The sequence below is a fragment of the Anser brachyrhynchus genome, assembly GCF_964034855.1.
Source record: "Anser brachyrhynchus genome assembly, chromosome: 5".
In the NCBI taxonomy this organism is placed as follows: domain Eukaryota; kingdom Metazoa; phylum Chordata; class Aves; order Anseriformes; family Anatidae; genus Anser; species Anser brachyrhynchus.
The window spans coordinates 2,820,678-2,848,635 of NC_137699.1; the positions used below are offsets into that span (position 1 = coordinate 2,820,678).

The 27,958-nt window shown below is 44.6% G+C and overlaps 2 protein-coding genes across 10 annotated transcripts in view; both read left to right on the top strand.

The window, feature by feature from the left end:
* SCUBE2 (signal peptide, CUB domain and EGF like domain containing 2) overlaps window positions 1–7,442 on the top strand; it is a 43,088-nt gene extending 35,646 nt beyond the window's left edge. For all 7 annotated transcript variants that reach the window (XM_080593340.1, XM_080593347.1, XM_080593341.1 and 4 more), the window contains 4 exons: window positions 349–546; window positions 1,145–1,297; window positions 2,979–3,058; window positions 3,843–7,442. In XM_080593340.1, the coding sequence (XP_080449466.1) occupies window positions 349–546; window positions 1,145–1,297; window positions 2,979–3,058; window positions 3,843–3,995 (584 nt within the window). In that variant the 3' untranslated portion in view covers window positions 3,996–7,442. The remainder of the gene's footprint in view (window positions 1–348; window positions 547–1,144; window positions 1,298–2,978; window positions 3,059–3,842) is intronic.
* A 1,000-nt stretch (window positions 7,443–8,442) lies between these two features.
* NRIP3 (nuclear receptor interacting protein 3) overlaps window positions 8,443–27,958 on the top strand; it is a 28,973-nt gene continuing 9,457 nt past the window's right edge. For 2 of the 3 annotated variants that reach the window (XR_013951663.1, XM_080593356.1), the window contains exon 1: window positions 20,293–21,059. Coding sequence is in view for 2 of the 3 variants with exons in the window: in XM_080593356.1 (XP_080449482.1) it covers window positions 20,886–21,059 (174 nt within the window). In the remaining variant the exon portion in view is untranslated. Of the gene's footprint in view, window positions 9,991–20,292; window positions 21,060–27,958 lie in introns of those variants that run through there. The other variant, XM_080593357.1, reaches the window with a different exon arrangement.

Consider the following 27,958-nt stretch of genomic DNA (forward strand, 5'->3'; position numbering starts at 1 on the left):
ACAAAAAAAACAAAACCCATCCTGTCTGGTACAAGCAAGTGGAGCATCCTTGCTTTGACCACTTTTATGTCATTTTACAAGTGCTTTGCTACTTGGCTATGGCTTGGTTGACCTGCTATGTTAACAGGGAATAATTTATATTTTTATTTCTTAACATTGATTAAACCATAAAGGCAGAAGCAGGCATGCTTCAATTCAATGTGAATTGAAACTGGCAAAGTACCTGCCTCAGATGCAAATAGAAGTTTGTGTGCCTGTCACTCATGTACTATTTCTGACAGTGCCTGTAGAAAGAGCTGAAGGATACCCTCACTTTGCATAGTCCTGTATATTATATTGCTTTTTTAGATAGGCAGTGTGGAGGTGAACTGGGAGATTACACTGGATATATTGAATCACCAAACTATCCTGGGGACTATCCTGCAAACGCTGAATGTACCTGGAATATTAACCCACCCCCAAAACGCCGTATTCTAATTGTGGTTCCTGAGATATTTCTACCGATAGAAGATGAGTGTGGAGATTACCTGGTGATGCGAAAAAGCTGTAAGTGTAAAATACCTACTGAGGCATATGGTTTCTATCTCAATATTCAACACAGGCTTCTCATATATATTGCTCTTTGTAAAAACTAAATGTACCACAGCTGTCTTGTGCTTAAGAGTTGTGATTTCTTTTAATGCCAAATTGAGAAATTCTGTTTGGCAATGCTGCTCAGATGAAACAAGGTTGCAAGGCTATAATGTGTCAGTGAACTCTGAGAGAAATGTTCTTAAGAACGGATAGATGGTTCTAGCTAACTAGTCATGAATTATGTGAAGCAATGCTAGCCTGGATTAGGAAAGAAGGGATGCTTGCTAGTCGCTATAGGTGTTTGGTCTGAATAAACAGCTTCAGTTTCTAGTATAAGCACATCTTTCAAGCGGTAGACTGTTTTTTAGAGCAAGGGAAAATATTCAGGGACGGAAAAGTCAGTCATTGATGTCCTGCCATCTACTGATGGCCTGCCACATGAGTTTTTCCCTTTTTTTTTTTAGAAAAAAAGAGCATGTATTTCTTGTCGTACTAGTTTAACATATTTTCTAAATATTAATTAGTGTGAAGCATTGTCAGATAACTGCCTATTGTGTGTTTTCTTTGAAAGCTTCCTCTAATTCAGTGACCACCTACGAAACCTGTCAAACCTACGAACGCCCTATAGCTTTCACTTCTAGGTCTAAGAAGCTGTGGATCCAGTTCAAGTCAAACGAAGGGAACAGTGCCAAAGGATTCCAGGTTCCTTACGTAACGTATGATGGTAAGTGGATGTGAACAGCTGAGCATATGTGGACTAGTGCAGCTGTAGCAGTGCAGAACTCCTTGTGGGCTCCTTGACCCTGCTGAGAAGCGGGGTAACCCAGCACTCTCAGCAGTGTCACTATCAGACTGCTTCCAGTAGCTGTTTTCATTTATAGATAGTTTAAGGATCTCTCAATTGAACTGCAGTCTTAAGTGCAATCATATTTCCAGTCTTCCACAGACGTAAACAAACAGCTGGGATTCTGGGCTCTGACTTGCACAGGAAAAATGCAGAACTCAGAGCCTTCATCTGGTTTTTATGCATCTTTATGCCTTCCCAATTTTGAGTTACTTCAGGTGGCAGATTGCCCCTGCTTAGGAATTGGGCAGAGCCCAAGTGCTTCTGTCATGTATCATGTCACTGCTACCAGCTGTAATCTAGTATCAGAGCTATTTTGTTCAGGCCAGGCCCCTCGAGATGTTCACCCCCACATAGTTTTGTGGGCTGGGAGTTCTGGGAATTGCGCTGCAAAGCTGTTGAGAGTAGAGACTTTACTACAGAATAAAACCTCTCAAAAATGGTGCTTCCTGCACTATAGCATTTGACCCTTTCTGGAAAACTTTTGTGAAACATGCTTACTTGACCACTATTACCAGGTCATTCTGTACATGCAGGCCAGTGCTCTGTCATGCCTACAAGCTGTGTAAACCATGCATATTAATGCTTATATTCTTAGAGCTATTTCCCTCTAATATTAAAACAAAGGTAGGAAAGCTCCAGCCACCAGGTTTTAGAATGGTATTTTGAGGGCCAGGCAGACTGGAGGTTGCATTGCCCCTGCAAATAGTCTGTAGGGGAAGGGAGGAGAGTTCCACAGTCTTAGAGCAAGGATACTTGTGGTGCAGCACACTGCAGGTGCAGCAGGAACAGCAGTGCAGGAACTGATCTGGGATATTTGCTGGCATTGAGTCTTTTGCTTCTGAATCTCACAGGCTGACTTAGAAATGTGTTTGTGAAGTAGTGGCAGGTGTAGTGGAGGAGAAAAATACGTATATTTGAAACTCTTGCCATTCTGGCTTCTTTTCAGCTGTCATTGTCAGAGTCACTGGGGAAAGACTGGAGCTGAGGCTTAGCCCCTCAGCATGAGCGATGTGAAAGTAATGTGGAGCATTTCTGTTCACACTAGGGTAGTTGTGGAGGAATAGCCCTCCATGGTGGTCTGCAGAGTTTCATCAAGAGCAGATCATTTTTCAGGGAACACCACTCCTTTTGAAGCTTTTCAAATTTGGATTGACCAGGGGGGTTGCCTTTTAAGAAAGCTTCCTCTTACTTTTTTTTTCTCTTGTAGAAAGGAGTCAAGAATGGGTTGTGAGTATTTACAGCTAAGTTTCAGCAGTGCGGCTGAATTAAAGCAGGCTACTCTCTTACAATGTGTGCTACAGTCCTAGGTGCATTTTAATTTCTTTTGATTTTGACAGATAGATGCAGAACAGCTCAGCAGAGTAAACTTTGTTTTCATAGTACACAGTATTTGCAGCTTATTTACAGAAAAGTATTTGGAATACATTCCAACTGCTAATAATGAGAGTCAGATACTATTGGTTCTTCTGGGGGTAGGGCTTTCATGTGTAACCAAGTGAGGTATTGAATATGTAAGTGAAATGAACCTGCAAATGACTCTCTTGTGCATTTTCAATAGAGGATTACCAAGAACTAATAGAAGACATCGTTCGGGATGGTAGACTTTATGCATCTGAAAATCATCAAGAAATACTCAAGGTATATTCCTTCCACTAAAATGTTGCTTTTGATTGAAAGTAACACTATTATGTACTAGTGAGGTTGCCTCCTGCTCTGCATCTGTTCTGCTCCTTGATGCAGTAGACACATGCTACTTCAGGGAAGTGGTGAATCAGCACATCCTGACTGTTCTGAGCAGTGGATTAGAGACCCTTTGCCCAGGGATATTAAAGTGGATCAGACCTTCTAGGAAAATCTATAGCTTTTTATGATAAAGGTAGCCCCTTGGACCTAATGTAGGCGGTGCTGGCAGGAGTCAGTGAGCAAACTGAGGGATGTGGGATTGCAGAAGTACTTGGTGCTGCTACTCATGTCCCATAGATTAGCAACGGCTTTTCCTTCCTGTGTGAAAAATCTCTTGGTGGATTTCACTTGGTTCGACCTTGGTTAGGAGATAGTCAAATAGGCAAGATGAGTGGATGTCATTTCAAGCAGACTTTTCTTTTGCTGAATATTTGCTCCAGGGTGTTTTTTTGTGTGTTTTTTTGTTTGTTTGTTTTTTGTTTTTCTTTGCCGTTCTTGGAAGTATGAGAAAGGGAGAAATCCTGGCACTACTAAAAACAAATGTGAAATTCCAGTGAATTCTCTGGGGCCTGAATGTCAATGTCAGCCTTGCTCTGCTAGTCTGAACTCCCAAGACATTTTTACTTGAGAAGTAAAATGCCCATAGCCTTTTGTCAGTTGACTGGTCATTAGACTTTGGTGATACTGACCCTAATTTCTCTGTGGAATTACTGTAAAATATCTGCTTTCCTTTTTCTAGGATAAGAAGTTGATAAAAGCATTGTTTGATGTGTTGGCGCATCCACAAAACTACTTCAAGTACACAGCCCAAGAGTCAAGAGAGATGTTCCCAAGATCCTTCATTCGGCTGCTGCGCTCTAAAGTTTCCAGATTTTTAAGGCCTTACAAATAGCTGACACTGTACTTAAAATACTAACAAGTCATTGGTATGCACAGAGGGGTTATGGTAGGTGGGCCTACTTTCTGTGCTTTACACACTGGCAGAGAGACTCTGGGGAAGCTTGCCAGCTGTGTTCTTGGCAGAGTTTGGCTTTCTTAGCTAATATAAATATTTTGGTGAACAGAATTTTGATTCCTCTCCAGATAATACCTTTTGGGTACCAAGGATACTTCATGGGTCTGTGAATTAGAGACTAACCATAATTTCTGTAACTGAATGGTGCCAAGCAGAAGTTTGTAGAGCTCTACCCTGTTGTTTCATCAGTAACTCTAAAAGTTAATGAGGACAGACAGGCTAAGTGGTGTGGTTTTGGTTGAACTCTGGGCTGCCGTTAATGCATATTACCTCTACAAAGCTGGGATCATGTTCAATCTCACTGAAAATGGGAACAAATTTGATGTCTCTTTTAACTTTTGTTGTAGAGGAAATTCAGAACTAAGATTGAAATGGTTTTAACCCAAGCCAGTGAATCTGAGAATTGCACAACATGTATTTTTTCTTTGAATTATGTGTTGTATGAGGCATATGGATGAATAAGCAAAGGGCTGAATATTGGCTTGAATGCTCTGCATCTGTATCATGCTGTGTTCATGGTAGTGACACCTACTGCTTTAAACGGAATGATAGCAGGGCACCACAGAAATGGAAAGCAGACCCTGACCCACTGGATGCTTCTATTTCGGGCTGACTGCAAATGCTTCAACAGAACAGATTCTAAGCTAAATCCCAGTGCTCTCTGTGTGCATAGCCCTGGGACAGCATAACATACTGGCTTTTCCAAGTAGTACAAAATTCTGTTCCCTGAGCACCTGCAAGTTGAACATGCAAGCACCATTTCAAATGCAGGCTTTGGATAGATTATGTTCTTGTACATCATGGTTTAAAACTGTATAAGGTTCTTATATGAGCCCCAATCCTCCTATCCCTTATCTTGTTTGAGCACCTTGCAGTGACCATGTTAGGCAGAGAAGGGCTGCTTTCCCTTTCTTGTTGGAGAGAAGTGGATGTGCAAAGATATTGCTCAATCAGACCATAGCCATAGAAGCCATCTACGGTAAAATGCCATTTTAAGATTCCCAGACTCTGGGTCCTTTTCCTCAGGTTGTGTTTCTCATTTGAGGTAAGGGTATTCTGAAAGGGAGAACTATGTTGATCAGAATGTTTTTTGTTTTCTTAGTGCTTTTCTGTCCACATTTATGTTACATCACTGTTCTCTGGCCATGCAAACCATTTCCTCAGCATAAGGTATCTTCTGGGCATTCTGTCTTGAAGGGAGATGACCCCAGTCCCACTCCTTTGGAGGTGGACCTGTATGTTTCTGGGTTGGTCCCTGGCAGTGCTCTGAGGGGCCTAGTGGCCCCTGATCTTCTTGTGTGTGTCCCCTCAGGAAAGGTACTGAAGTTTTGCAGTGTAGCCAGGATGAATGCTCCCTCTTTTAGATGTGGGCTTGTATCTCCCTGGGTTTCATTACATTGGTATGTGGTATTTAACTGTTGTATGTGAATAATACCATATCCACAGTGTGACAGATGAAACTCCCATGCAGAACCAGGGTTTGAATCTTTTGCCTGCATTGTTAGGGGCAGATGAGCACTACCAAATACAGCCTTGCTGAACTGTTATGCTGTGAGAGCCCCATTCTGTGGCACATGAGACTGCAGCCTGTCACGTGGTAAGGATGCATCTTGATCATGGTGTGATGGAAAGGGACAGTGGCCTTGTGCCACTGACACTGTGTTGCTTTTAGTACTGCCCAGAAGGAATTACCATGGTCTCATGGGAGGAAAAGGGAAATTGCTGCGAAGAGGGAGAGCTGTGTCCTTGCTGGCTGCACTGGCTCTCCTGTCCTGGCTCAGGTGTTGTCTGTGTGTGCCTTTTCCAGGAATGGGACTGCCAGACCTGCAAAAGGGAGAGCAAAAGAGGTTGGGAGATGAGTAGGGAGGCAGGGGGTAGATCAGCAGAAGGGAGGAAAGGAACGCAGGTCTGTGTGCTTTTCTGGCTGCTATGTTTTGTCCTGAGCAGGCTCCCCTGCTGCCCATGCCAGGAGGGAGAACAGCAGCTATCTAGAAGACGGTGTGAGACAGTGTGGTCAGTGACGAGTGTCTAAGGGATGCTAAGACAAGAGGAAGGATGATGGGAAAGGCTTGCTACCTCTGGGATAAAAGTGTGCTGTTGAGGTGAGATAGAAGTGAGGCATTTCAAGATAGCTTCCCCTTGGCTGAAAAGCCCTCTTCTTTACTGTTCAAGGCTTCGCATGCCAGATGCAGTATGTCAGTGAGTTGCAGTGACCCACCAACCATCTCTATATGGTAACAGAACACACTGACATGAGTGAGATGCTGCAGTGCTGCCCTGAGTGCATGGGTGAGTTAGAGGCCTGCTGGTGTGGGGCACAGGAGGAGAGGAATGTGATGTGCCAGCTTCTGGGCACCTTCACCAAGCCCAGCAGCGTGGCTCTGCTGTGGTTTGGGGGCTCTCTGACAAGAGGCACAAGCTAGTTCTTGCTAAATTCCCTCACAAGAAGACTACAGATCAGTTTCACGTTGCTGAGTGGCATGCAAATCAGAGCAATTGCTTTCAGCAAGGGTTCAAGAAAACAAAACAATGTTTTCAGACTTCTAGATATTGTTCGTTGGTGAAATTGGACTTTCCTGCTCTGCATATGAGCTCTGGGTTTGTTCCACTGCACTTCATCTTGTTAGGTACACTGATGTTTTTGCTCTGCACAGCTGCTCTGGGACTGGTGTCTCACCTCTGGTCCATACAGAGGATCTCAGCTTTGCTTCTTTGTTGCCCCCATGTGCATGGGGCATTTTCTTTGCTGTCTGCGGAAGCTTCAGGCATGTGGAAGGAGAGGAGCATATCAATGTGGTGTATGGTCCAAGACTGAGCAGAAGAACCTGCCCTTTCTTGAGGAAAAATCCTTTTTGTTCCATAGCTGTGTTCATTTTCTACATAAAAAGTAAATGATTTGGAAGCACTTCTGTTACCTAACATTATAAATGAAAATTCTCCCTTTTACTTTAGATCCTGTGTATGCAGTAGAAAGTAGAGAGGGAATTTCTGCTATCTTAAATATTGTGAAGAGTGGTAACTTACAGAATGTTGTAACACTTGGCATTGTAATTTTGTAGCAATGGTAGTGGCTCTGTAGAAATCTGAGTTTCTACTTTCTGTGTGGTTGTAGACATGTTATTTTTTGGCAAGAAATAATTCAAAATGTTTAACCTTATAAAACAGGATTTAACTTTTTGAAATAATTAGCATTAACTGGATGACTTAATGTCACCTACATGAGATATTCATAAGGATCTTTTCTTCATTGTAAATTAATGTAAAATGTTTCAGATTTAGTATTAATAAGAGAAATAAACCAGTGTCCTTTTAGTTGCATGAAAACATTGGGTAATATTTTTAGTTGTCTTTGCTGTGCTAAATAATAGTTTTGTAACAAAATGAAAGGTTGTGCAGCAAGTTATCACATACCAGGTAGACTTTGTATCCTGGGAACATCTGCTTACCATAGCATTCTGTTTTCTGTAGTATATTATTAGCCTGCATCTTTACCCCACAAGTACATGATTCTTTGTGTATTTAGTGGTGCACGTGTTTTTGGCTGGTGTAAGCCCAGAATTATCCTGATATTAATTCTAATAATTATGCTAAAAACAACTCCTGTACGATGAGCTGGAATCAACTGACCTGTTGTGACTGTCTGTATCGAGACAGAGTAAACTGACTAAAGTAACTCCTCAATATTTTATTACTTTATAGATAAATCTGATTATTTTCTAAAACTTGTTCAAACTTAAAAAAATGTGAAAACCTGTGCTAAAACATAAGTTCCCAGAATATTTTTGACTACACCCTTGTTTCATTAGAGCTTTTCATTAAATTCACTGTTCTTATAATTAAAAAATAGATCGTATGAAATTACAAATGACTTGTTCAATAGTAGTTCAATACTATTTTTCTATATTTGTTTGTGATACTACATTGAGATTATTAGTTATACTCAAACTATCCAAATATTTTAGAAAAATAATCCTTATGTCTTCTCATAAATTTGTTCAATTGTTTGTTTGATCCTCAGCTTCCTTTGATCACAGCACAAGGACTGATTATTTTTTTTTTAAATTAATGTAACTATTTGGGTTCATTTGGTGCAGTTTTGGAAGATACAACTATATATTTCAGCTGTTAGCTGTAGGAAGCTGACACCAGTTGAAGTGAAAAGACAGCAAAGTAAATGCCATACAAGAATATAGAGGTCATGGTATGATGACTCCAGGCTAATCACAACCAAAACCAGTGTCATTCTGCATGATGTTGTGAATGCTGCCATGTGCTAGGTTGCAGTGATGGCTCAGACAGCCACCAGGGCAGGGAACATTGATATGAACCACCTAGCAAATTCTCAGAACAGTGGAGCTGAAATTCTGACTGGGACCTCTGGATGCTTGCATAATGGAAATAAGTGATAATGAAATATAGAGAACAAGATCTGAAACTTGTTTAAATCCAAGGAATCACAGGAGGTGTGATGCGGGTAAGCAGGAAGGAATGATATTATAATAATCCTTGGGAAGAGAATGTAAGGATAGTGGTCTGCAAATATTTCTGCATTAAATAAACTTGATAAAAAAGCATTTGCATTTCTATTTATATAGATGACATCCTGTAAATGCAATAGATGCTGAATGTAAAACCTGTTACGACTTAAATGTACATAGACTTCCTATCTTCCTTTTAATAATGCCCCATTCAAACTTTGCATGTGCAAGGCTGTTGCTAGAGGAGTCAGATGAGTACTTTTAAAGAACCTGAGCCAAACTGAAGGCTGATACAAGTAAGTTTGTTTCTAGGCATCTCTGGAGCCAGTGTCCTGTAACAGATCTTGCTGCTGCCCATTTAGTTTGAACAATTCTTTTGCTTGTAAGGCAGATTTTCATGCTCTGTTGTGGAGCTCTACTTTCTACAACATATATTCTGCTGTTGCTGTAAAACACCTATGAGTAGTGATACAAATATAGCACCTGTGGGGAAAACGGGAGTTAGTGTTCAGGGGACAGATTCCCCCTTCAGAAGGTAAGTTCATCCAGTTTCTCTCCAAGTCAGTGCAAATTCTGTGTGACTTTCTGTATGTTGCTCTTTTAAGGTGGTTTAGTAAAGTAGTTTAAAAGTGTTCTTAAAAAAAAAAAAAACAACAAAAAACAAAAAGGTAAACTCTTCCTATTTAAGTATGTATTTGTCACTAAAGCTGTTCTGATTAAACACTGTGAATAGTAATAAAGTTTTTTTGAGGTGTATGTAGCAAAGCCCATTTAGTACACAACATAACAGAATAAGCTAGGAGCACAACCTTGAAATCTCCTACCTTACTGAATGTGTCTACAAATACAGAATTTATTAAGGAAACTCCTTCACACTGGCTGGCTACTATATTTGACCTAACACAACTGAAGCCTGCTTTTTTGCTGGAACGTGTTTCTTCAATAGGCACTGTAGACTTACAGATGTGGATTTTAATTACGTGCCATGAAGTATCCTATCTGTGGTGATTCTGAGGTTCAGGAAATGAGGGCTGCATAGTTTTAAGGTGAGAGAAAGTTACACTAGAAACAGAAATATTCTGAAACAGTCACTTGAGATGCAGTTTGTTGTTTTTTCTAAAGATCAAGTATTTCATACTGTACTAAGATCACTATGAATATCCATGAGATGTTTAAGTGTAGTGTACATTTATGCTTGACCAGGTTTAGAGAAAGTTTCATCTGTGCCTTAATCTAATACAGCAGTGGTAGCCTGAACATGTTTGTGCATTCTCTCCCGCTCGCTGCGCTGGAAGAAATGGAACAAAATACTAAACATGGACAGGAGCCTGAGACATGAATTGAATGGAGAATCTTTATCTGGAAATAAATTCAGGAGCTGGAAGAATGTAGAGGTATGTTAAACATACACATACATAGTGTGTGTTCTTGTGTGTGTGTGCAGTGTACATATCCATCTGATGAGAATAAGATGGACGAAACAGCTGTCATGAAAGCAGCACACAAATGCAATTTATGAGAGGGGAAAAAATGAGTGGAAATTTAAAAAAAAAAAAAAAAAAAGCAACAAGCTGGTCTGGCTTGCAAACTTGGGAGGAGTGGTTTGCTGTCAAGAGTAGGTGCAGCAGGCTTTATGTGTGGGAGCCCCCCGTGCCCTGTCCTGGCAGCAGGCTGCTGTTTTGGGGTGATGCAGAGAGCCCTGCATGAGTGTGGGCAGGGCTGGCCAGCCCAGAGGGGCTCCCCACAGCCCTGCACTTGGTGCACTTGGCTGCGGGTGCAGGCAAATGTGTGCCTGGGCAAGAATGTGAAAAGCCTCCGAGACAAATATGAGAGCTTTACAAGTGTGTAAAAGGGCACGTGGGGCAGGAAGCAGGCAGCATAGGGCAAGGACATGATGCAGCACTTGCTGCTGGCCAGTGTTGCAGCTGAGGAACATGCTGGCTTGTCCTTGGTGTGCTGGCAGCCCCAAGGGGCTGCTGTAGGACCTGCAAGGCTCTGGGTGTATTATTTTGCAGATTTCTGTATGTAACTATTTCCTGGCCCACAAACAAACTGGAAAGAGTTGGGGTTAAACAAAAGAGCAAACGAAATTTCAGACACACCTTATACTTGCATTTGGGGAGGTACTGAACGTCCTTTAATAATGCACTGTTAGCCGTCAGAGTGGCACAGCAGAGAGCCAGGGAGTTTGCTCTGGATTTACAGCCAGGGTTAGGAGTTGTGACTGCATTGGCACTAGCATCCACCTCACACCCTCTTCGTGACCAGGAGCTACATATGTCCTGTCACCAGCTGAAAGGCCTGTTACAAAATGCCAGCTGTCTGCTGGAGGTGCTGCCTGGAGCAAAATCCAGAACTGCTTGATCTAAATGAGCTAGCCATGAATAGCAGCTTGGGGTAAGACTGGAGATCATGATTTATCTGGGATTTAATGTGGAAATACAGAAAACTGGGAATTTGGACTTTGCCATAAGACAAGCCTGTGTAAGACACAACCCTGCTCATGAATTAGGGTGCTTCTCCCCGCCACCCCCCTGTTAGCTGTGACTGGTGTCATGCTTGGTGTGAGGGGTTGTGTGGAAAAGCAGAGAGGTACCATTTAGTAAAAACAGGATTGGCAGAAAAGTGCTCAGGGGGGCCTGTCTGGCTTACATAGCATAACTACTGTGCCCTGGCTCCCGTAGGTGCTAATTCTCTCAGCAAACTTACAAAAATAAAACCCTGAAAAGGCTCATCCACGCTGAGAACAGCAACTTCATTCAGTGGAAGTAAACTTAGGTGTAGGAACTGTATGCTTAACACTGCAGGCATTGCTGTCTTCCTTGGGTAGTCCAGAGAGCTCCCCAGCCAACGCCTGTAGCATTGGGTGGACACGGCAGTTCTGAAATACCTGGCTCTGTACAGACACACATCCAACCTGACCGTTTGCTCTTGGCCCATAGCTCTCTTGCCTAGCAGGATGTGTTTCTATGTGCAATAATGTAGCAGTAAAATTTGATCCTGATGCAGGTCTGACTTAGGATGCTGTAAGCACGTGCTCTGGCACACCTTCATTTCACAAGCTACAGCCTCATGTCTCCCTCAAACACTTCTATGGGTCCATTCTTGCCTGGCATATTCAGAGAATAAGGAGATTCTTGAGGATTCTGGGGAGCTCTGAGAGTGAGGCATGAGTTGTAGTGACCTGTATGAAGCTGCTGTTCCTGGGGTGCTAGCCTGCTGCGGCACCCTGTGCTATCTATCCTGTTTGTGCCATTCACGCCATGGGAATCAGGGCTGTGCCAGCCCTGTGGACTGTGGTACCATCCACAGTGCTCCCCACGAGATAGCAGCATGTTGCACCACCACCCCCCCCCCCAAAAAAAGGTAAAACCCATGCTGACAAACAGTGATAAGTCTTGTTTTTGCTGTAGGTGTTCTGTAGCTGAAGCGTGGGGACTTTGTTACTACAGCAGCTCATGGTGTACTTTTGACTTCTTGCACAGATCTGTGAATGCAACAAGGAAAATCATCTTGCTATCTTGGGCTAGCTTTAGCGGCTTCATTGGAATCTAAAATATTATTTCCTTATCCACTGAAAACTCTCTGCAAGTCACATGCTCCTAAGCATGCAGTGATGTTCTGAGTAACTAACAGAAGCTTCCAGGTAGCTGCTCTGAGGGCATTGTCACCACTAGCCGGTTCAGATTTTCTTCATTTAGCAGCTCGTTTCCAACCACTGCAACCAGTCAAACTTTCTGGAGAAGAGGGATTGATCTTGTAAGTGAGCTTATATTTTTGCATTATTTCATGTTTTTACAAAATGCAAGTGTGGGGCCTGGAAAGACCCATGCCACTGGGCCAGATATTGCCACTCCTTCAGATTGCGGTGGGAGGAGACCCTCTTCTGAACTAACTCTTAGAGCCATTCCTTTCCTTTTCCAAATTACTAGCAAGAAAATGTGCAGGTTGCAAGTTGTTGATTTCCAGGTAGAATAAACCTCAGAGGAAGCTGGAGGAAATAGGCTGTGAATGTGTAAATTCAGTTTGTATTAATTCTGAGAACAGTAAGAGATTCTGGCACTCTGCCTGATCTGGGCAAAACCAAATCCCTCCAGTGACTCAGTTTTTACAGATGTCAGTAATGGACTTTGAGCATTTGTCTTTGGAAATATACAATTGTATGCATAATCAGCTACTGATTTCTTCCCTCTTTTCAGGGGAGGTTGCTCAGTTTGATCACAGCTTGACTTATATTAGTGGTGGGACAGACGATCTTGTGGTGAATGATACCCAAGGTAGGGCAGAAATACTTCAGCGCACTGGTGATCAGTAGCAGTGCACATGCTCTTGCTCTCCTAGGGAGCTGGCTTCCTTCGCCGATGCAGCGTGAGCTGAAGTATCTTTCAGTTCGCTAGACTTGAAGGTGGAGATATTTAACCAAACCACAACATGGCAAACACAACCTCTGTGTTAGGAGAGTTACATTGAAGTACTGTTGACGATTCTGTGCATTAGCAAATATTAGCACCGAGTATCCAGTAACATGTCTCACTAAATCTTACCAGTTATGAGCTGCTGCAATTTTGCATGGGCACTGTGGAGGGGGATACAATGGTAGCTCACTTATACTTGCAGCACTTGAGAGTGTAGGAGTCTTGGCTTCATAAAATAAACATAAGAGCGCCACAGAGGTGAGAGATCCTGTGTTTGACTAACACTGTGGTGACCTCCTCTCTAATGCTGATCTAAATCGTATTATTATCTTAAATGGATACTGTGAAATATGTTAGGCTCATTTTTTTTTTTGTCTTGAAGTTCAAAAATAAAGTTGTTTAGATAAAAATGATGAACTCAGGACTTAAATATTTTTTAACTTCCAGATTATCTTTATTTTGGGTAATAATAAAATTTCTTCCTTTCAGAAATTAAAGCACTAAAATCCAGAGTTCATTGATTTTTGCTCTGTTGGGAAATTAGAGGAATTCCAGGCTTGATAAAGAACCTGTATAAACAAACAACTCCCCCTCCCATCCTCTTCCTCTCTTCTGAAGAAGGGAGTGCAAAGTTGTCTTTGATATGAGCTCCATAAGAAGGTGGAAATACTTGTCAAATGAAATCTCTCTGTGAATATTTCTTTAATTAGTAGAGGCAGAAGGGGTTCACAGTCAGTCATTTAAAATGTATAGTAAGAATGTTCCTTGGTGAATTCCACATCGGCATCAGTTGAAATAAGCACCTGTTTTTAGGGCTTTTGCAAAAGAGCTCAGAAAATCTAATTCTGTTTAACTTGCTTATTTTATCACTGGAGATACCCTGTCATTTTTGTCACAATCACCTGGTAAACCGAATATGCCATACAGGAATCTTTTCCTGTATGCAATAATAATAATAAAGCAATACCGTTTCAGAGCTGACCTGTACTAGTCCTGTTCCAGAAACAGTGATTTAAAATATATATATATTTTTTTTTTTTTGCTTGCTTGCTTTTAAATTATGTCCTGAGATTTGTATCATCCAGGAGGCATATTTCACAGATCTTGCCTGAGGAGTTCCCCCTCCCTCTCCCTATGTACTGCATTTTGGGAATGATAGCATCCAAAGCATCTAGAATGAGAATACCTTTGCAGTAGATTTATACTTAGGCAGAGGAAAATTCTCTAGTTGGGAAAAAAAGAAAAAGAGGAGAGCTTTTAAAAGATATGCATAGCTCCTTTCAGGATCAAGCTCCCCTGTGTGTCAGGGAGCTTCCAAATACCCTGTGCTTAACCATGCCTGGACACTTCAGTGCTCATTCTAAACCAGTCGCCCAAAGACAAGACGCTTAAGATCCCTTCCGCTATATAAGCTGCTATGCTTTTCGTATGATATTTCTATTTAAACCTCCTTTATCTACACACATCCACCAGGTCAAGTTTAAACAATGACTTCAGTCCTGTCATTAGCCAGTGAGGGCAGAGTACTGAGTCTGTGGCCTCAAACACTTCCATAGCAACATTTATTTATTTTTATCTTGGAGTCAGCATGCATTTCAAACCCATGAAGAGACAGGGTTACAGGGAGGATAACCCTAGATATAACCATCTTAGCTAGCAGGAAGCAAGGCACTTTTCAGATCACAATAGCAAATGAATTTGAGGTAGTATTCTCCTGGTTCGTTGTGGTCACCTCCCCATCATGTTAGTTGTTTCTGAGAACAATTTATTAGTTTGGAAAGAAAGGAAGAGGGAGAAAATGACAAACTGTTGTTCCATGTTTGCAGAAATCTATGGGTAAATATTTAAAACTTCTTGCTGCCAAGTTAGAATCAGTTTAGTAAACTACTTCCATGACTGTAGCTAGGCATAGATGCCATTCTGGGGCGTCATGTATCTCCACTAATGTTCAAGGTGTTGACTCAAGGAAAAATTTGGCCAGCTGCCTTATGACTAATTAGCCACACAGATCTAAAAGCAAACACTGATCTAATAAGTTTCCCAGGGTAATGTATACATTAAGCACTGAAAAGGCTTCGCTTCAGTACCATTGCTCTAACAAATATCCCATGAGGTTTTGTGTGCATACTGATATTTTGTGTTCAAAGGAGTGAGTTTTCTCCATGCCGGGAAGGAGTTTTGCCCGGGGAGCCATCTGCTTGAAACCCCCCTTCAGCAAAGTATTTAAGCAGGTGCTTTAACTGCGTTGGTGGTTAGAAATGGATTGCTGTATCAAAGTATTTAGACCAAGAATGGACTCCTTTGTGTCCGCAAAACACTGAAAGATTGCTGGCTGCTAGCGTAACTGGGGCTTTGTAGTGGCTGCTGTGCAGACCCTTTGTCCCTCAGGCTGAAGAAAGCGAGAAAACTGCTGACTGGGCAAGGACAATACATGGGGGTGAAAAGAACACCACATCTCTGTTGGAGCAAATTCTGTGCAGTTCCTGCTCTTGCAACAGCTGTTTAGCAGCATCTTAGATACTGGGCTGTTTAGGTGTCAATGGCTAATGACAGGGAAAGCATCTCATGGCTCCCTTGATGTGAGGAGTCCATAGCCCCTTTGTTAAGGGTGGCTATGAATTCTGTCAAGAAGTCAGCAGAAGCAGACTCAGCAAAATAATGCAGCAGACTTGTGGGGAGGTTAGGTCCAGTCACCCCCGTTAGGTGCAGTCTGAAGCTCTGGTTGTTACAGGGTATTGTCAGGCTTTGCCTTGTCCAGGTGCTCTGCGTGAAGAGACTCTAAATCTGGCTATTGCGTGACATCTCTGGTTGACTCTAGGATGAGCCAGGGAATCTTAAACACATTGCGTGATTGTAAATAAGACCTTCTTTGCAGAACCCATCTGTGAGCCTTTTTCACCTGCAACTGGATATGCCTTTCCCTTCTGACGCTCGCTGCTGCAGGTAGACTGCCTGAGGCTTGAAAGCAGCAGGCTGCAGCACCTGAGAGGGTCACCACAAAAGGTGTTGCTTCATTGTCTTTGTGCTTTTCCACCCTCCCGGTATTCCTGATGCTGCTGGGGAAAGCTGTTAGGCCTCATATACTCCTATGCCCACAATGGTTGCACAGAGCTGCTCCAGGGCTCTCGCAGCCTGCTTGTGCGACACAGTGTGTCTCCTCCTGGCCCTCGGAGTCAGTGTCTTGTCCTGCCAGACCCTTCGTTTCAGGGAGGCTCCCAGCTGAATCTCAGCGGTTGCTGCCAGACCAAAACAGAGCTTGATGTGAAGTGAAGAAGAGCAGCGCCCTCTTCCTCCCGTGTTTCAGAGCTCTGAAATCTTCAGCAAATCCTCAGCAGCAGTTACATTCCTGTGTGCCCTGGCTCTGCTGCTCCTTGGTCTCTGTGAGTTAGAAAAGGAGAGAGAATATCGTGTTTGTATAATGTGAAATGACTTGCATAGGTTTAGCCTTGACAAGATCCCTCCTATATCTTTAATGACCTGAATATAAAATTTACAGCGTGGAAAGCCCCAGCAGCAGAGGAAGTCATCAGCACACAAGCTGCCTTTTGCAGGGCAGGAGGGGAAGTGAAATCCACTGAGATTTGGGAAGTATGAATAATGTAGTTATGGTTGGCAATTTGAAATATATATGTAGCTTACTTCAAAATAAATATTTGCAGTTCCACTCCAGCATATATGTGGGAGGGTGAGAGCTAGCATGTATTGGTATTTCTTAAAACTAACCATTTTGAAAGTTTTGTGCTGGAATAATCTTATTGCACTGAACAAACAGAGTTTAATGTAATATGTGCCAGGGAGAAGTGTCACCTGCCCTTCTACATCCACCATTTCCTGCCCAGCTGCCCAGGTAGAGTTCCTGAAGAAAGCTGTGCAAGGGAGATTAAGGGAGAGAAAGAGAGGAGAATGTCCTTTGGCTTGAAAGCTGCAGGTGAGGAAAGTTCTCTTGTGTTTTCAGCTCCATGAAAAACTTTGAAAGACACACTAGCCGTACCTGCATCCAACCTTTTGATAAAAGGCAATTTTTAAGTCTCCAAATTATTCCAGTCATTTGTCTGAAAGTGCTAGAGCTGACCATTATATAGACTGCATTATTGGACAGAATAATTTATTTTTCTACAGTAATTATTGTGGCTTCATTTTCTTGAGCCCTCCACAGTCTGTCTTCTGGAAGTTGTTTCCTGTAGAGTTTTGTCTTTGTCCTGGGTTATATTATTATTATTTTTTTTTTCTGGGACTCATGTCTGTTTTTCTGTTGCTGTTGAATTATAGAGCTTTATCTGTTTCTTATTCTGAGTTTTCTGGGGCATCTCTGCATCTCTTCAGGATATGTTGGCAAGTACTAAAAATCACTTTTTAAGATAAGATGAGAAATCAGAAAAAAAAAAAGGGGGGGGGGGGGACGGGACCAGGATTGACTGACCCACTTCCCACTTTGCTGATTTGCTCTTTGTTTTTCATTGAGAGAGGAGATGAAATGAGGGTGTAAACAACCTCAGCAGCTCTTCTTTCCTTAGACTGGTTAGCCTGCAAGCATGACTGGGTAGTATGCCAATAAAGCATGGCTGTAAAGTGGGGTATAAAATTCCTGGTGTTTATCTCAGTGAGTTCACATCAAATGTAAAGCAAATTCTATCTGCAGGCAGGAGCCATGTCACTCCATCTTGCAGGGAGGATGCTAGATGAGGTCCCCAGTGTGGAATGTCCTCTGCCCTGCCTTGGAGGGGGCTTGTGCTACTTACTGTTCAGCATGACCTTCTCGTGCCCCAGCGGCCGTATTGAGAGGCCAGGAAGGGCAGTATTTCCTCATGTTTTCTCCTTGCAGCAGCTTTGGATGCTGAGGACAAAAGCACCCCTGTCCTCGGCTTTGCTGGGCCAACAGATGTCTTGGGCATAGGGGAGGGCCTGTGAGGCAGCGATGCCGGTAGCCTCTGGGGCCATTTGCCTTCAGCCTCCAGCATGTGCTGTCTTCAGTGCATGCCGCCTGTCTGTGCCGGCAGCGGTGAGTACCACAGCTTTGTGGCAGAGCCATCCTGTCCTGGAAGGCAGGGCCAGTGCCCACCAGCTTGGAGAGGTTTTGCAGCCTTTTGAAGCCTCTTGCTGCCATCAGCCTTGATGTTGTGTTGTGCAGCGATCTGTGCACACTGCTCTGGAGTCAGGAAACGGTAAGAAAGGCATTTTAGTCTGTTGGGCTTTTCTTGAGTGAGAGGTAATGGTCATGTGTGGACCCGTCTCCAGTGAGCAGGATGAGCGTTTTTCTAAAGTGTGCCCTGGTTCAGAGGCATTGCACTGGGAGGGAGCAATCAATACCCCCTGGCTAATCTGTTGCACGCAAATAACCAACTCAGAAGTCAACCTCTGGTTTCAAGGTATCCAAACTGGACAACGATTTTACTGTGGATCTTAAGTAATATGAGCAGATGATACGCTGCTGCTCCAACTTTCCTCTTTCCCATGATTAAAAATCAGGATGGGAATTGGGACCTTTATCTCACTTATTACGCTGAAGTACAGGGCAGGTTTTTTTCTTATCTGTTGGCATAAGGTGCATTTATAACACACAGTGGAAGTGAAATTGTGAGACTCGGACAAAATGCTTGTTTGCTAAATTAATACCCAGCCTGTAGTCTTGGAGCTGTAGTGTGTGGGTTGCTTTAAATGCTCCACCTGCTTTTGCAGCTTTACTCTTCTTGCCATAAACCAGAGCTGATGGGGCATTTGCTAGTAAACCAGACAGAGTGCCACTCCACCACGGAGCTTTTATATTACAGTCATCTCCTGGTTTCAGTGGAAGTCCTTTGGTTTTCTTGCGTGCTTCCTTCCTTTTGGGAGAGCTCAAATGTAGTCGTATATCTTTATTTAATCAGGTGAATAAGTGTCAAATAGTTCCCAAGGTGAAAAATAAGGTGCTTTTGTCCTCTCAGGCATGTTTGCTCATAGTGGGACAATGGTCCTGTTGCATAATGAACCAAGTCAGCACGGGAGAAAAAAAATATATCCCCCTTCAACCTGTCAGCCTCATTATCCTTCTGCACACAGAAGGCTCTGTGAATGCTTGAGTTGGCTCACGCGTAATGGCCTTTTTGTGAGGCTGTGAAATAATGGGCTTGCGTTTTAGTGCATTTTGCACTCTCATCTGATTTTTCCTCTCTACGAGGTCATGTGAGGAGGGGCTGAGCACAGCTGGGCTGGCTGTGGCTGCTGAGCTCAGGTGCAAATGCCTGTCTGCAGCACGTGGCTGCTCTGGCATCAACGCAGCCCGGTTGGTGCTGACATCTGCCCTACTCCAGGCATGGCTCCACACTAGCACAGCTCCCAGGTGCCAGCCTGCAGAGGCCACGTGGTCCGGGCACCGCTGTCAGTGACCCCCCTGCATGGATGCTGCTGTCAGCCTCCAATGTCCTTGTATTGACTGAGCTTTAAGGTTAAAATGCATCAAGGTAAAGGAGGAGGCAGTTGGTTCTGCGCTGTTCGGACTGGCCCCGTTGAGCAAGGGTTGAGGCGAGAAGATGGGGCTGGCTGCAGCTCGCAGATGCTGAGGCCAGGTTCTGCCTGGCCCCTTCCCCGCTCAGGGCTTTGCAGCAGCCCCCAGATGAGGAGATACCATTCAGGAGGAAGGGGAAGCTGTGGTGTCGTGACTTAAAGCCACTCTGCCTGCTTGGCCTTTTCATTATTTATTTATTTATTATTTTTTTTCCACTGTACCTCAGTTCCTGCAAGAGGAATGTCTTTCCCTGGTTGTTTTCAGGGGGACTGGTCTTTTCCCTCTTTCACCCACCTTAATTTTGGTCTCTTTCTGAAGTATTTTTCCCTGGGTTCCCCTCTTCCCAAGAAATGTGCTTGGCTGCCAGGGACAGGAGTGTTTTTCCAAAGCTGGCCGAATGCCGGTGATGTCTCTGTGAGCAGCAAGTGTGAGCCTGGGCTGCATAAGGGGAGAGAGGAAAGTCACACTCAGGAGCTGTAGTTCCTCCTGAGGGTTCGAAGTGCCCTGGAAATCAGGCTTGCCATAAATCCTGGGCTAAGGTCTGCTTTTCTTGTGCATGCTTGCTATCATATCAAAAGTGTCCTTTAGTTTATCAAAAACCAGTCCCACATGGGATGTTTCCAGAGCTGTACTGTATCTCCTGAGACTGGGCTGTATTTTTCCGTGCACCTTCTCTTTGCAACAAATAGCTTGAAAGGTTCGCATGAATGTCTGCTTGCTGAGCTGCAGTGTCTGGGCCCTTCTGAAAAAAAAACAATAAATTAAAATGTTTCTGGTGAAATCTTTCACTGTGCAGGACCACATCGGTATTGGGCAGCTCTCATCAGCCGTGATGCTTCAAACACCGGCTTCGGGCCAAAAGGCTGTGCTCCAGAGGCTGGCTGGGAGCTGCACTGGCTCTCAGGGCTGCTGGCAGCCCTGTCAGAGCACTGGCACTCTCTTTTCTGCCAGTGATGCTGCTGGGGGTTTTGAGAACCACTGGTGTGTCTGAAGGCTGATGCCTGCCTGCCTTTTTCCTGGATCAAGCCCATTTAAATCAGACTGGTTCCGCTTGTAAGAGTCACCATGCAAGATGTTTCTTTGACTGAGATCGGTTCCAGGCACGGGAGCACTGCCGGAGGCAGGCGCCTGCGGCTAATCTTGCTTTCAGGAGAGCCAGCGAGGAGGAACAGTGCTCATTATTCCCTTAGAGTGAGCCTGAGCTCACCCGCGTTGTTTGTGCAATGTACTGCACTGAGCCTAACCCCTCCTTTACTACGCGGCGCTGGCTGGAGTACCTGCTGGTCTCCAAACGTCACGAGGCTTCACTTATAAAGCACAGGCAGTAGATCTTCCCCCTGCTGTCTCTCCAACAGGCGCATCTTTGAGAAGCAAGCTCTACGCAGGCAGAAAGATGTTTTATTCAGGTATTCTGACAGAGCCGAGTAGAAAAGAAGTGGAGATAAGGGAAGCTGCATCTCTCCGCCAGCAGAGGAGGATGAAGCAGGCGGTTCAGTTTATTCACAAGGATTCTGCAGATCTCCTTCCTCTGGATGGGCTGAAGAAACTGGGGACTTCGAAAGATACTGTAAGGTTTATTGTGTTTACTGACAGCGAATAATGAGATTTAAGAAGCTGATAGGGCAGTGTCTTTTTTTTTTTCCACGCTATTTTACTGTTTACTGTTAAGAGAATGAGTTGGCTGCTTGTGGAAATAAGTAGAAATTGGTATAATAATGAGGCTTTTATATGTAAAGGAAAGGAAGTCGAAATATGATGTTATGGATCACATGAGGTTGCTGTTTGCTAGTAGGTGCTTTCACATGTCTCATGTTTCACTTGGATCTAAGAGCTTTTTTTTCATTTATACAAATGTCAGAAAATTGGATACTGCTTTCTATACAAAAATCTTCTCAGAATCAGAGTAAATCAAAATGGCTTCATATAATACATACATATGTACACGTTTGTCTGTGGTGCAGATGTGTGCGTAACATGATCACAAAAGATTCAGTGAAGTACAGCCAGCAGTACTTCAAAATATAAAACTGTCAAGATTACGCTTTGATAAAGGCTTATGCGTATACAGTAATTTTTACGAAGAAACTTAATGCTAGGTTTTAAATATATACATATGTAATGAACCATGTGATTCTGCAGCTGACACACAATATCCTCCATTTCTAGGGCTGGAGAGCTCTTCTAAATAATGTGCACAAATGTTTGAGCTTTCTTTAATGGGAAAAAATACTTAAATGTAATAGCAAAAGTTCTAATGTAAGAAGCAAAGTCTAGAAAATATACCTTACTGGGGAGATCTTTTCTTTATTTTTTCCCCTCAGTTTTTGCAAAATTTTTGCACCTTGTAAGATTTCATATTTGCTTTTTTCGATGGTTGATATAGGTTTGTTGAAAAATATTAATCTTTATTTTTAGTGAGTTAATTGTGTTCTATCATAGCCTTCCTGCTCTGCTGGCCTAGGGTCAGCTTTGTCTGGGTGAGATCAGTGGAATGAGTTTGCCGTTCTCTGCATTGTGCACAAAAATGATTTTTTTTTTTTAACATCCCAAATGTTTTGCAGTTTTAGGCAGCCACATCCCTTGGCTGGGAAAGCCTCAGAAGGAGCTTTGCCAAGTCGCCATCAAACTGAGGTTATCTGTTAGGGAGCTACAAAGTGACTTTCAGAGCATGCTGGCATGGTTATCACTGTGATCTGCAAAGACTAAATAACTTGGCATGGCTTGTGTGGGGCAGAAAACCAGGGGTTTCCCCTCTGCCCAGGTGAGGGAGACAACAGGTAGCAGAGACAGGGGTGCTGAGAGCTGAAGTCTTTTTTTCCCACAGCAATGAGGGCTTGGCTTGGCCCCCGCGCCGTGGGCAGAGCATGGGGCTCCTCACCATGCCTCCGGACACAGAAACATCACCTGAGGTTTTGTCCTCACTCCCATGCCAGTGGCAGCCACACGTGCAGCATCGTTGTCTGCTGCTCCCCCGGCAGTCTCTGGAAGGAGGGTCCCCACAAGGGTCCCTCTGCAGGGCTGTGCCCAACCCCATGCATGGCTTCTTGTCCCCAGCTGGCCAGGCAGCCCCAGCTCATGTGGTGCAGTGTGGCTGGGGATGGGCTAAGACTTTTGGTGGTATGTGAGCAGCACTGGGACTGTACCTGTTTGCTGGCACTAGTAGGGATCATCTTTTGGTCTTGGCAAGTGCAAAACCTGCGGCCCACAGCACAGCGTTAAGCCAGGGGCTGCAGCTGCTGTGGTCACACCAGAGCCATGGCTTTGGTGTCAGCGCAGAGAGGCACGGCTTCCCATGTGCATAGTGGGGCCCTTGGTGCTCCCTGACCAGCCCTGAGGCGGCACATGGCTCCTGATCCCCCCAGGACAAGGAAGGGGCAGAGCGTGGTGGAGGCATGCTGCCTGGCCCCGGCTCCCCTGGCTGTAGCGGGTCTCCAGCCAGGATGGGATGGGAGCCCAGCTGGTACGGGCTGCCCTGCTGCAAAACCACCTTGTCCCTACACCGCAGCAGGGGACAGTGGACACGTGGCCAGGGATCACTTTGGCCACAGCCTCCCGCTCCGTGGGACAGATGAGGAGTCCGCCAGGAGACAGCACTGGCAAGTGCTCAGGCCCGTTCCCAGAGTCCCAGAGCAGACATCAGGTCATTCTGCTGCAGTGGGTCACGGCACAGTGAGGGAACACAGCCAGCACTGCACAGTGCCAGGGCAGCAGTGAGCACCACTCTGAGAGGACCTACCGAGTGTTCCCAGTGGTGTGGCTGCTAGGGTGCCACAGGAATCCTACCTGGGAAGAGCAGGAGATTGTACATCTCCACAACTGGGGAAGCACAACAGCCTCTGATACACGTCTTGCTCTGGTGCTGCTTTGGGAAGGTGGGACCCCCCACCTCGGCACAGCCTCGAACAGCACAGATAGGAGGCCCAGGGCATCAGGGGTCCTTGCTCAGGACATCTGCACATCCTTCTTTTTGAAAAACTACACATCTCCTAACAAAGCAGCATACTTTCATGTTTAAAATTGTGTGACAGCTGTGCTGACGTAGGTGGAAGAGCTTTTGATGTGACTGACATTATTAATGCAGGGTTTCCTGCAGGGGTTTTCCATCAGCCTCAGCAGGAGAAAAGAGGAGATAATGGCTCCTCAGATTTGGGGATGGGTGGTGAGGACAGAACCTGTCTCCAGGGTGACTGCTTTCAGTGGCAGCTGGCGGTGACTCCTCTTGTTTTGGGGATAAATCCTTTTCCTTTTGACTGCATCCCGGGCTGGGCCCCCCGGCGGTGCTGTGCGTGTGGAGGGGGGCACATCGCCTGGCCGCCTCCAGCTGCTGTGCTCTCACTCTTTTGAAGCCTGTGCTCTCCTGATGTTGTCCTGCGTGGGCAGGTTTGGTGTTCCCCAGTAAACACTTTTTGTAATTGTCTATATTAAGCCCCATATTTTTTAGTATGTTACTCTGGTTTGAACCAAACTCTTCTAGCTCCTTTTTCCCTTTATGTATTTCATTTTATTTATGTAATATGAGACCAAACCATAGCTTAGCATGCTGGATTTGACAAACACACAGCTGGGTACATGGTTATGAGCAGAAACTGCATTTGTTTTGATGCTTTGCTATTAGCCGCCTCTCCAAAACTCAGGAGACTGGCACAAGATGGTCAATAGCTGGGATTTGGGCCTCCCAGTGCAGTACCCATGAGCTGTTGCCTGAGGTGGACACGGTGTGCTGCCCGCTGCCAGATCCTCCCTGTGCTCAGCATTGCTCTCACCAGCTCATGGGGTACTGCATTTTCCACCAAGCAATGAAGGTTGGCAAACCAGGCTCTGACTTGGCACCCATCACGAGCCTTCCACTTGATGCAAGGAATATCACCCCGGAGAGGCTGTGACCCCCTCTGGGGAGAGGGAGATGGTGGTATTGGAGGTGGAGAGCTGCGCTGTGAGGCTGTGGTGTCCCCTCCAGCAGCACTGCTGGGTGCTGCAGGAAGGGGGCCAGGGTGCTGGGGCTCTGCTGCCCTGCAGATTCCCTGTTTCCTGGAGAGGGGAAGCACTTTGTGCCCTTCCCACTGGACTGGCAGAGCACCAAATTCCCTTGCTGCTCTTTGTGCATCACATCCTTGGTTTGTCTGGATTTGGTTTATGAGGAGCTTCTCCAGAGTCAGTGGGGTGAAAATCCACTGGCAGCAGTGCACAGAGGCAAAATGGAGATGACCAAGAGGGAGTGTGCCCAATCTTGTGTATTTCCTCTGGGGCTGCAGGTGGGGAGATGCAGGCTTGGCTTCCAAAGCAGAGCACTGGGGATGGGTGGCCCAGCAACTCACAGCCTGGGAAGAGGGAAAGGCAAGGAACACCAGAAGAAAATGATGGGAAGGAAAAATTGCTTTTCTAGTATCTTGTGTAATTTATTTTGCTGCCACACCAGGCTGAGTTTTTCCTCACTGCCCTTTCAACATGTGTAGATTATTTACTGGTTTACAGCCCATCTGCTTTTTGTCCAAGAGGCACTAGCTAATTCTGACACGGGAGATTTCTGCCTTCCCATGGAGCTTAGCAGAAGCTGGTATCTTCCTCCTTGCTTGGGGGGAAAGCACAGAGGCAGTCAGGCCCCAGGGCCAGGCACACAGATTTACCTATGTGCGAGGCAAGTATCTGAGCCCTCCCGATCATCAGCAGTGATCCAGTTCATTTCAAGCATGGACATCATGATTCAGCTGACCCAGACAGTCGCCTCCTTTTAGGGTGAGTCTTAAATGCTGATTAATTGGTGTTGACAAAGGCTCCTATGCCTGAAGTGGGACCTCAGAGATGCACCTCCCAGGCAGGTGTCTACGTTTTGACCCCCAAACCTGCACACCGAATATTCAGCTTTGGGTGATGCAAAAGCCTGTGCAGCATGGCACACCGTTCAGGGCATGACAGTTGCCTGCAGGAGGTCCCCTACTGCTGGGAGAATGGGGTACCTGCCACAGGTCAGGCTGTGCAAGAGCCTCAGTGCTACGTACACTTCCGTGTTCAGAGACCCGACTGCTGCCTGGACACACAGGACATGCAGGTGAGCAGAAGGCATCTCTTGTCCCATGACTTGACGCTCAAGAAGAGGCTGCTGATAGAATTTGAATGAGGGATGCAAAGAAGAGAGAGAACATGGTTATTTCCTGGGAGGAGCTCTCTTGGTATTTTAAAACTTTTTTTTTTTTTTTTCCCCAAACTATCTAGGCACAAAAGAGAGGGCAAACCTTGTGAGATTGGTTAGGGACAGGGAGGAGCTGGCATCTGCCCTGACTTTCAGCTCTCACCTGAGACTGTTGTGACAGGTCTTGTTATCCCTTGATCTAGAAGCCAAAATAGTGAGAAACCTGCCAGGGAAATGCATACTGGGAGCTGCAGTGTGTACTTGTATATCAATTAGAGAGGAACAAAATGGACTGACTTATTTGCATTTTTGATAGACAGTGGTAAATAGGTTCAGCAATACCTGATGTCTCCATTCATTTCTTCTAGTTTTCTACTTTGACTTTTTTAGAAGATTGCAGGTTTTTGCAAAGTCTCAGGGATGGAAAGGGAGATATTTTATGAGAAAAAAAAAAAGGCTTGTTTGGAACATCCATTTTTCTGAGACTATTTTTTTTCCCACTTGCATGGTGGTAACATTTTATTCTCTTACAAAGCTCTCATCAGTTTTGTGTGATGTGTAGAAAGACAGTACCCAATAACTTGGATTACTATGCACGTTGGTCCTGGCTGTTCTGCCAACCTGAGCTGAAGAGAGAGCACTGCTGGTTTCCAGATCTGTCACTGAAGAGGTTTTCCCCGTTTCCCTTCCATAAATGGTCTGCTTGCAGTTTTCCAGCAAAATGTGCGTTTGCAAATGTCCCCTAGCACATTATCTGTTTACCAAGTATGTATCCATCACTTGAGTCATCTCTGTGACTAACATCTCTCACTCTGTTGCACACGAGAATCGAGAAATACAAGCTAGAGCAAACTAGTTAATAGTCTGAGACAGAATGGTGCTACAGAACCTTTCAACCCCCTTTTGCCAGATTATTTATGTACCGGAGCACAAGTAAGCAACATTTGCCAACGCTCCTCTCCTCCCTCCCCCCCGAAGGCAGGATGCGCTGCTGCTTCCAAAAGAACAAGCATCAGCAAGAGATGGTCCCATGTAGGCTGGTAAATGTTTGCTGAATGCTAGATTTTTTTTTTCATTATGGTTATGGATCCCATATAGGAGTTGTAAAACCAGGGCCTGAGAAAACCCGTGCATGTAACTGATTAATGATCTGTAGGTGAACTTGTGAAATGTTTTTAGGTTGAAACCAAGGATAGATGACAGCCAAAATAGCAATGATGAGTGCACTGGTGACTTATTCTCCAGGGTGTCCTTTCAAAAGGCTTTGGCAATGCAATTTAGGCCAGGCACATCAGGAGCGCATCCTGACTGTTCTGGTTTATGACCACACAAATTCCTATCAGTCCTAGATACAGCGGACCAGGGCTGGCTGTGAGGTGGTGACCAGTATATGATAGGCAGTCTTCCATCCAGCTGGGAGCTTCATCTGTTTTTCTTCAGCCCCCGCCCCCATTTGTTGTTTGATGCCGTGAAGCATTAGTCCTTCCGATGTGTGTCTGTGTGGCAGGCAAATGTAAAAGATAATAAAGATGTGCCATCTACTGTCTTGCATTTTTCCTTGGATGTGGAGCCTTCAAGGTGGTGATAGTGCTGATTGTGCACCTATTGCTTCCACCTCCTGTAAGAGAGCACTTGTTTCTGAATTGATTTCTTCATCCCTCACCGTGGGGTCTGTACCACTGATAGTGGAGCTAGTCTGCCTACCTTTAATCTAGTTAAGTAATACTGGTTCCTGCAGTTTAGTCTTGTGGATCCTGTTGGGGGAATGGTAGTTCACCGGTGCAGTGATGGATCTTTCTTACTTTTTGTGCATGAAGGAGGTGGCATATTTTAGGATCTGATGTTTCCCGGTCACTGGGAGCCCAGCCACATTCTCTCCTTTGCACAGGATATGCTCTCAAGTGTGCCAGTCAGACACAGCACCTGCAGCTGAAAATGATTATGAAATTTTATTTCAAGTGACAAGTTGTATGCAGAAGAACAGTGAAAAGTGTGGGGAAAAAAGACTACGTGTCCCAGTGGCCACCACTATCTACTGCGTATACCTGGTTTTATCACTCACGTCCAGCTGAACTGCCAATGATCTGCCTACAGCAGGATGTGAAGCACCAACGCGGCTTCAGTTATTTTAGGATGATGCCAAGTTGCGTTAGCCTTCTGTAAGTGCTGTTATTTAACATGTTGTCCAGAATATTTTTAAAGATGAGGCATTGTATGCAAGGCTGCATGCTGGCTAGCTTGGAGGACTACAGCACAAGGTTTTCAAAATTATCCCAATTATCCCAATTGAAACCCCTTCAGAACTAGGGGTTTGCTGTTTTAGATGCCTTTGCAGACAC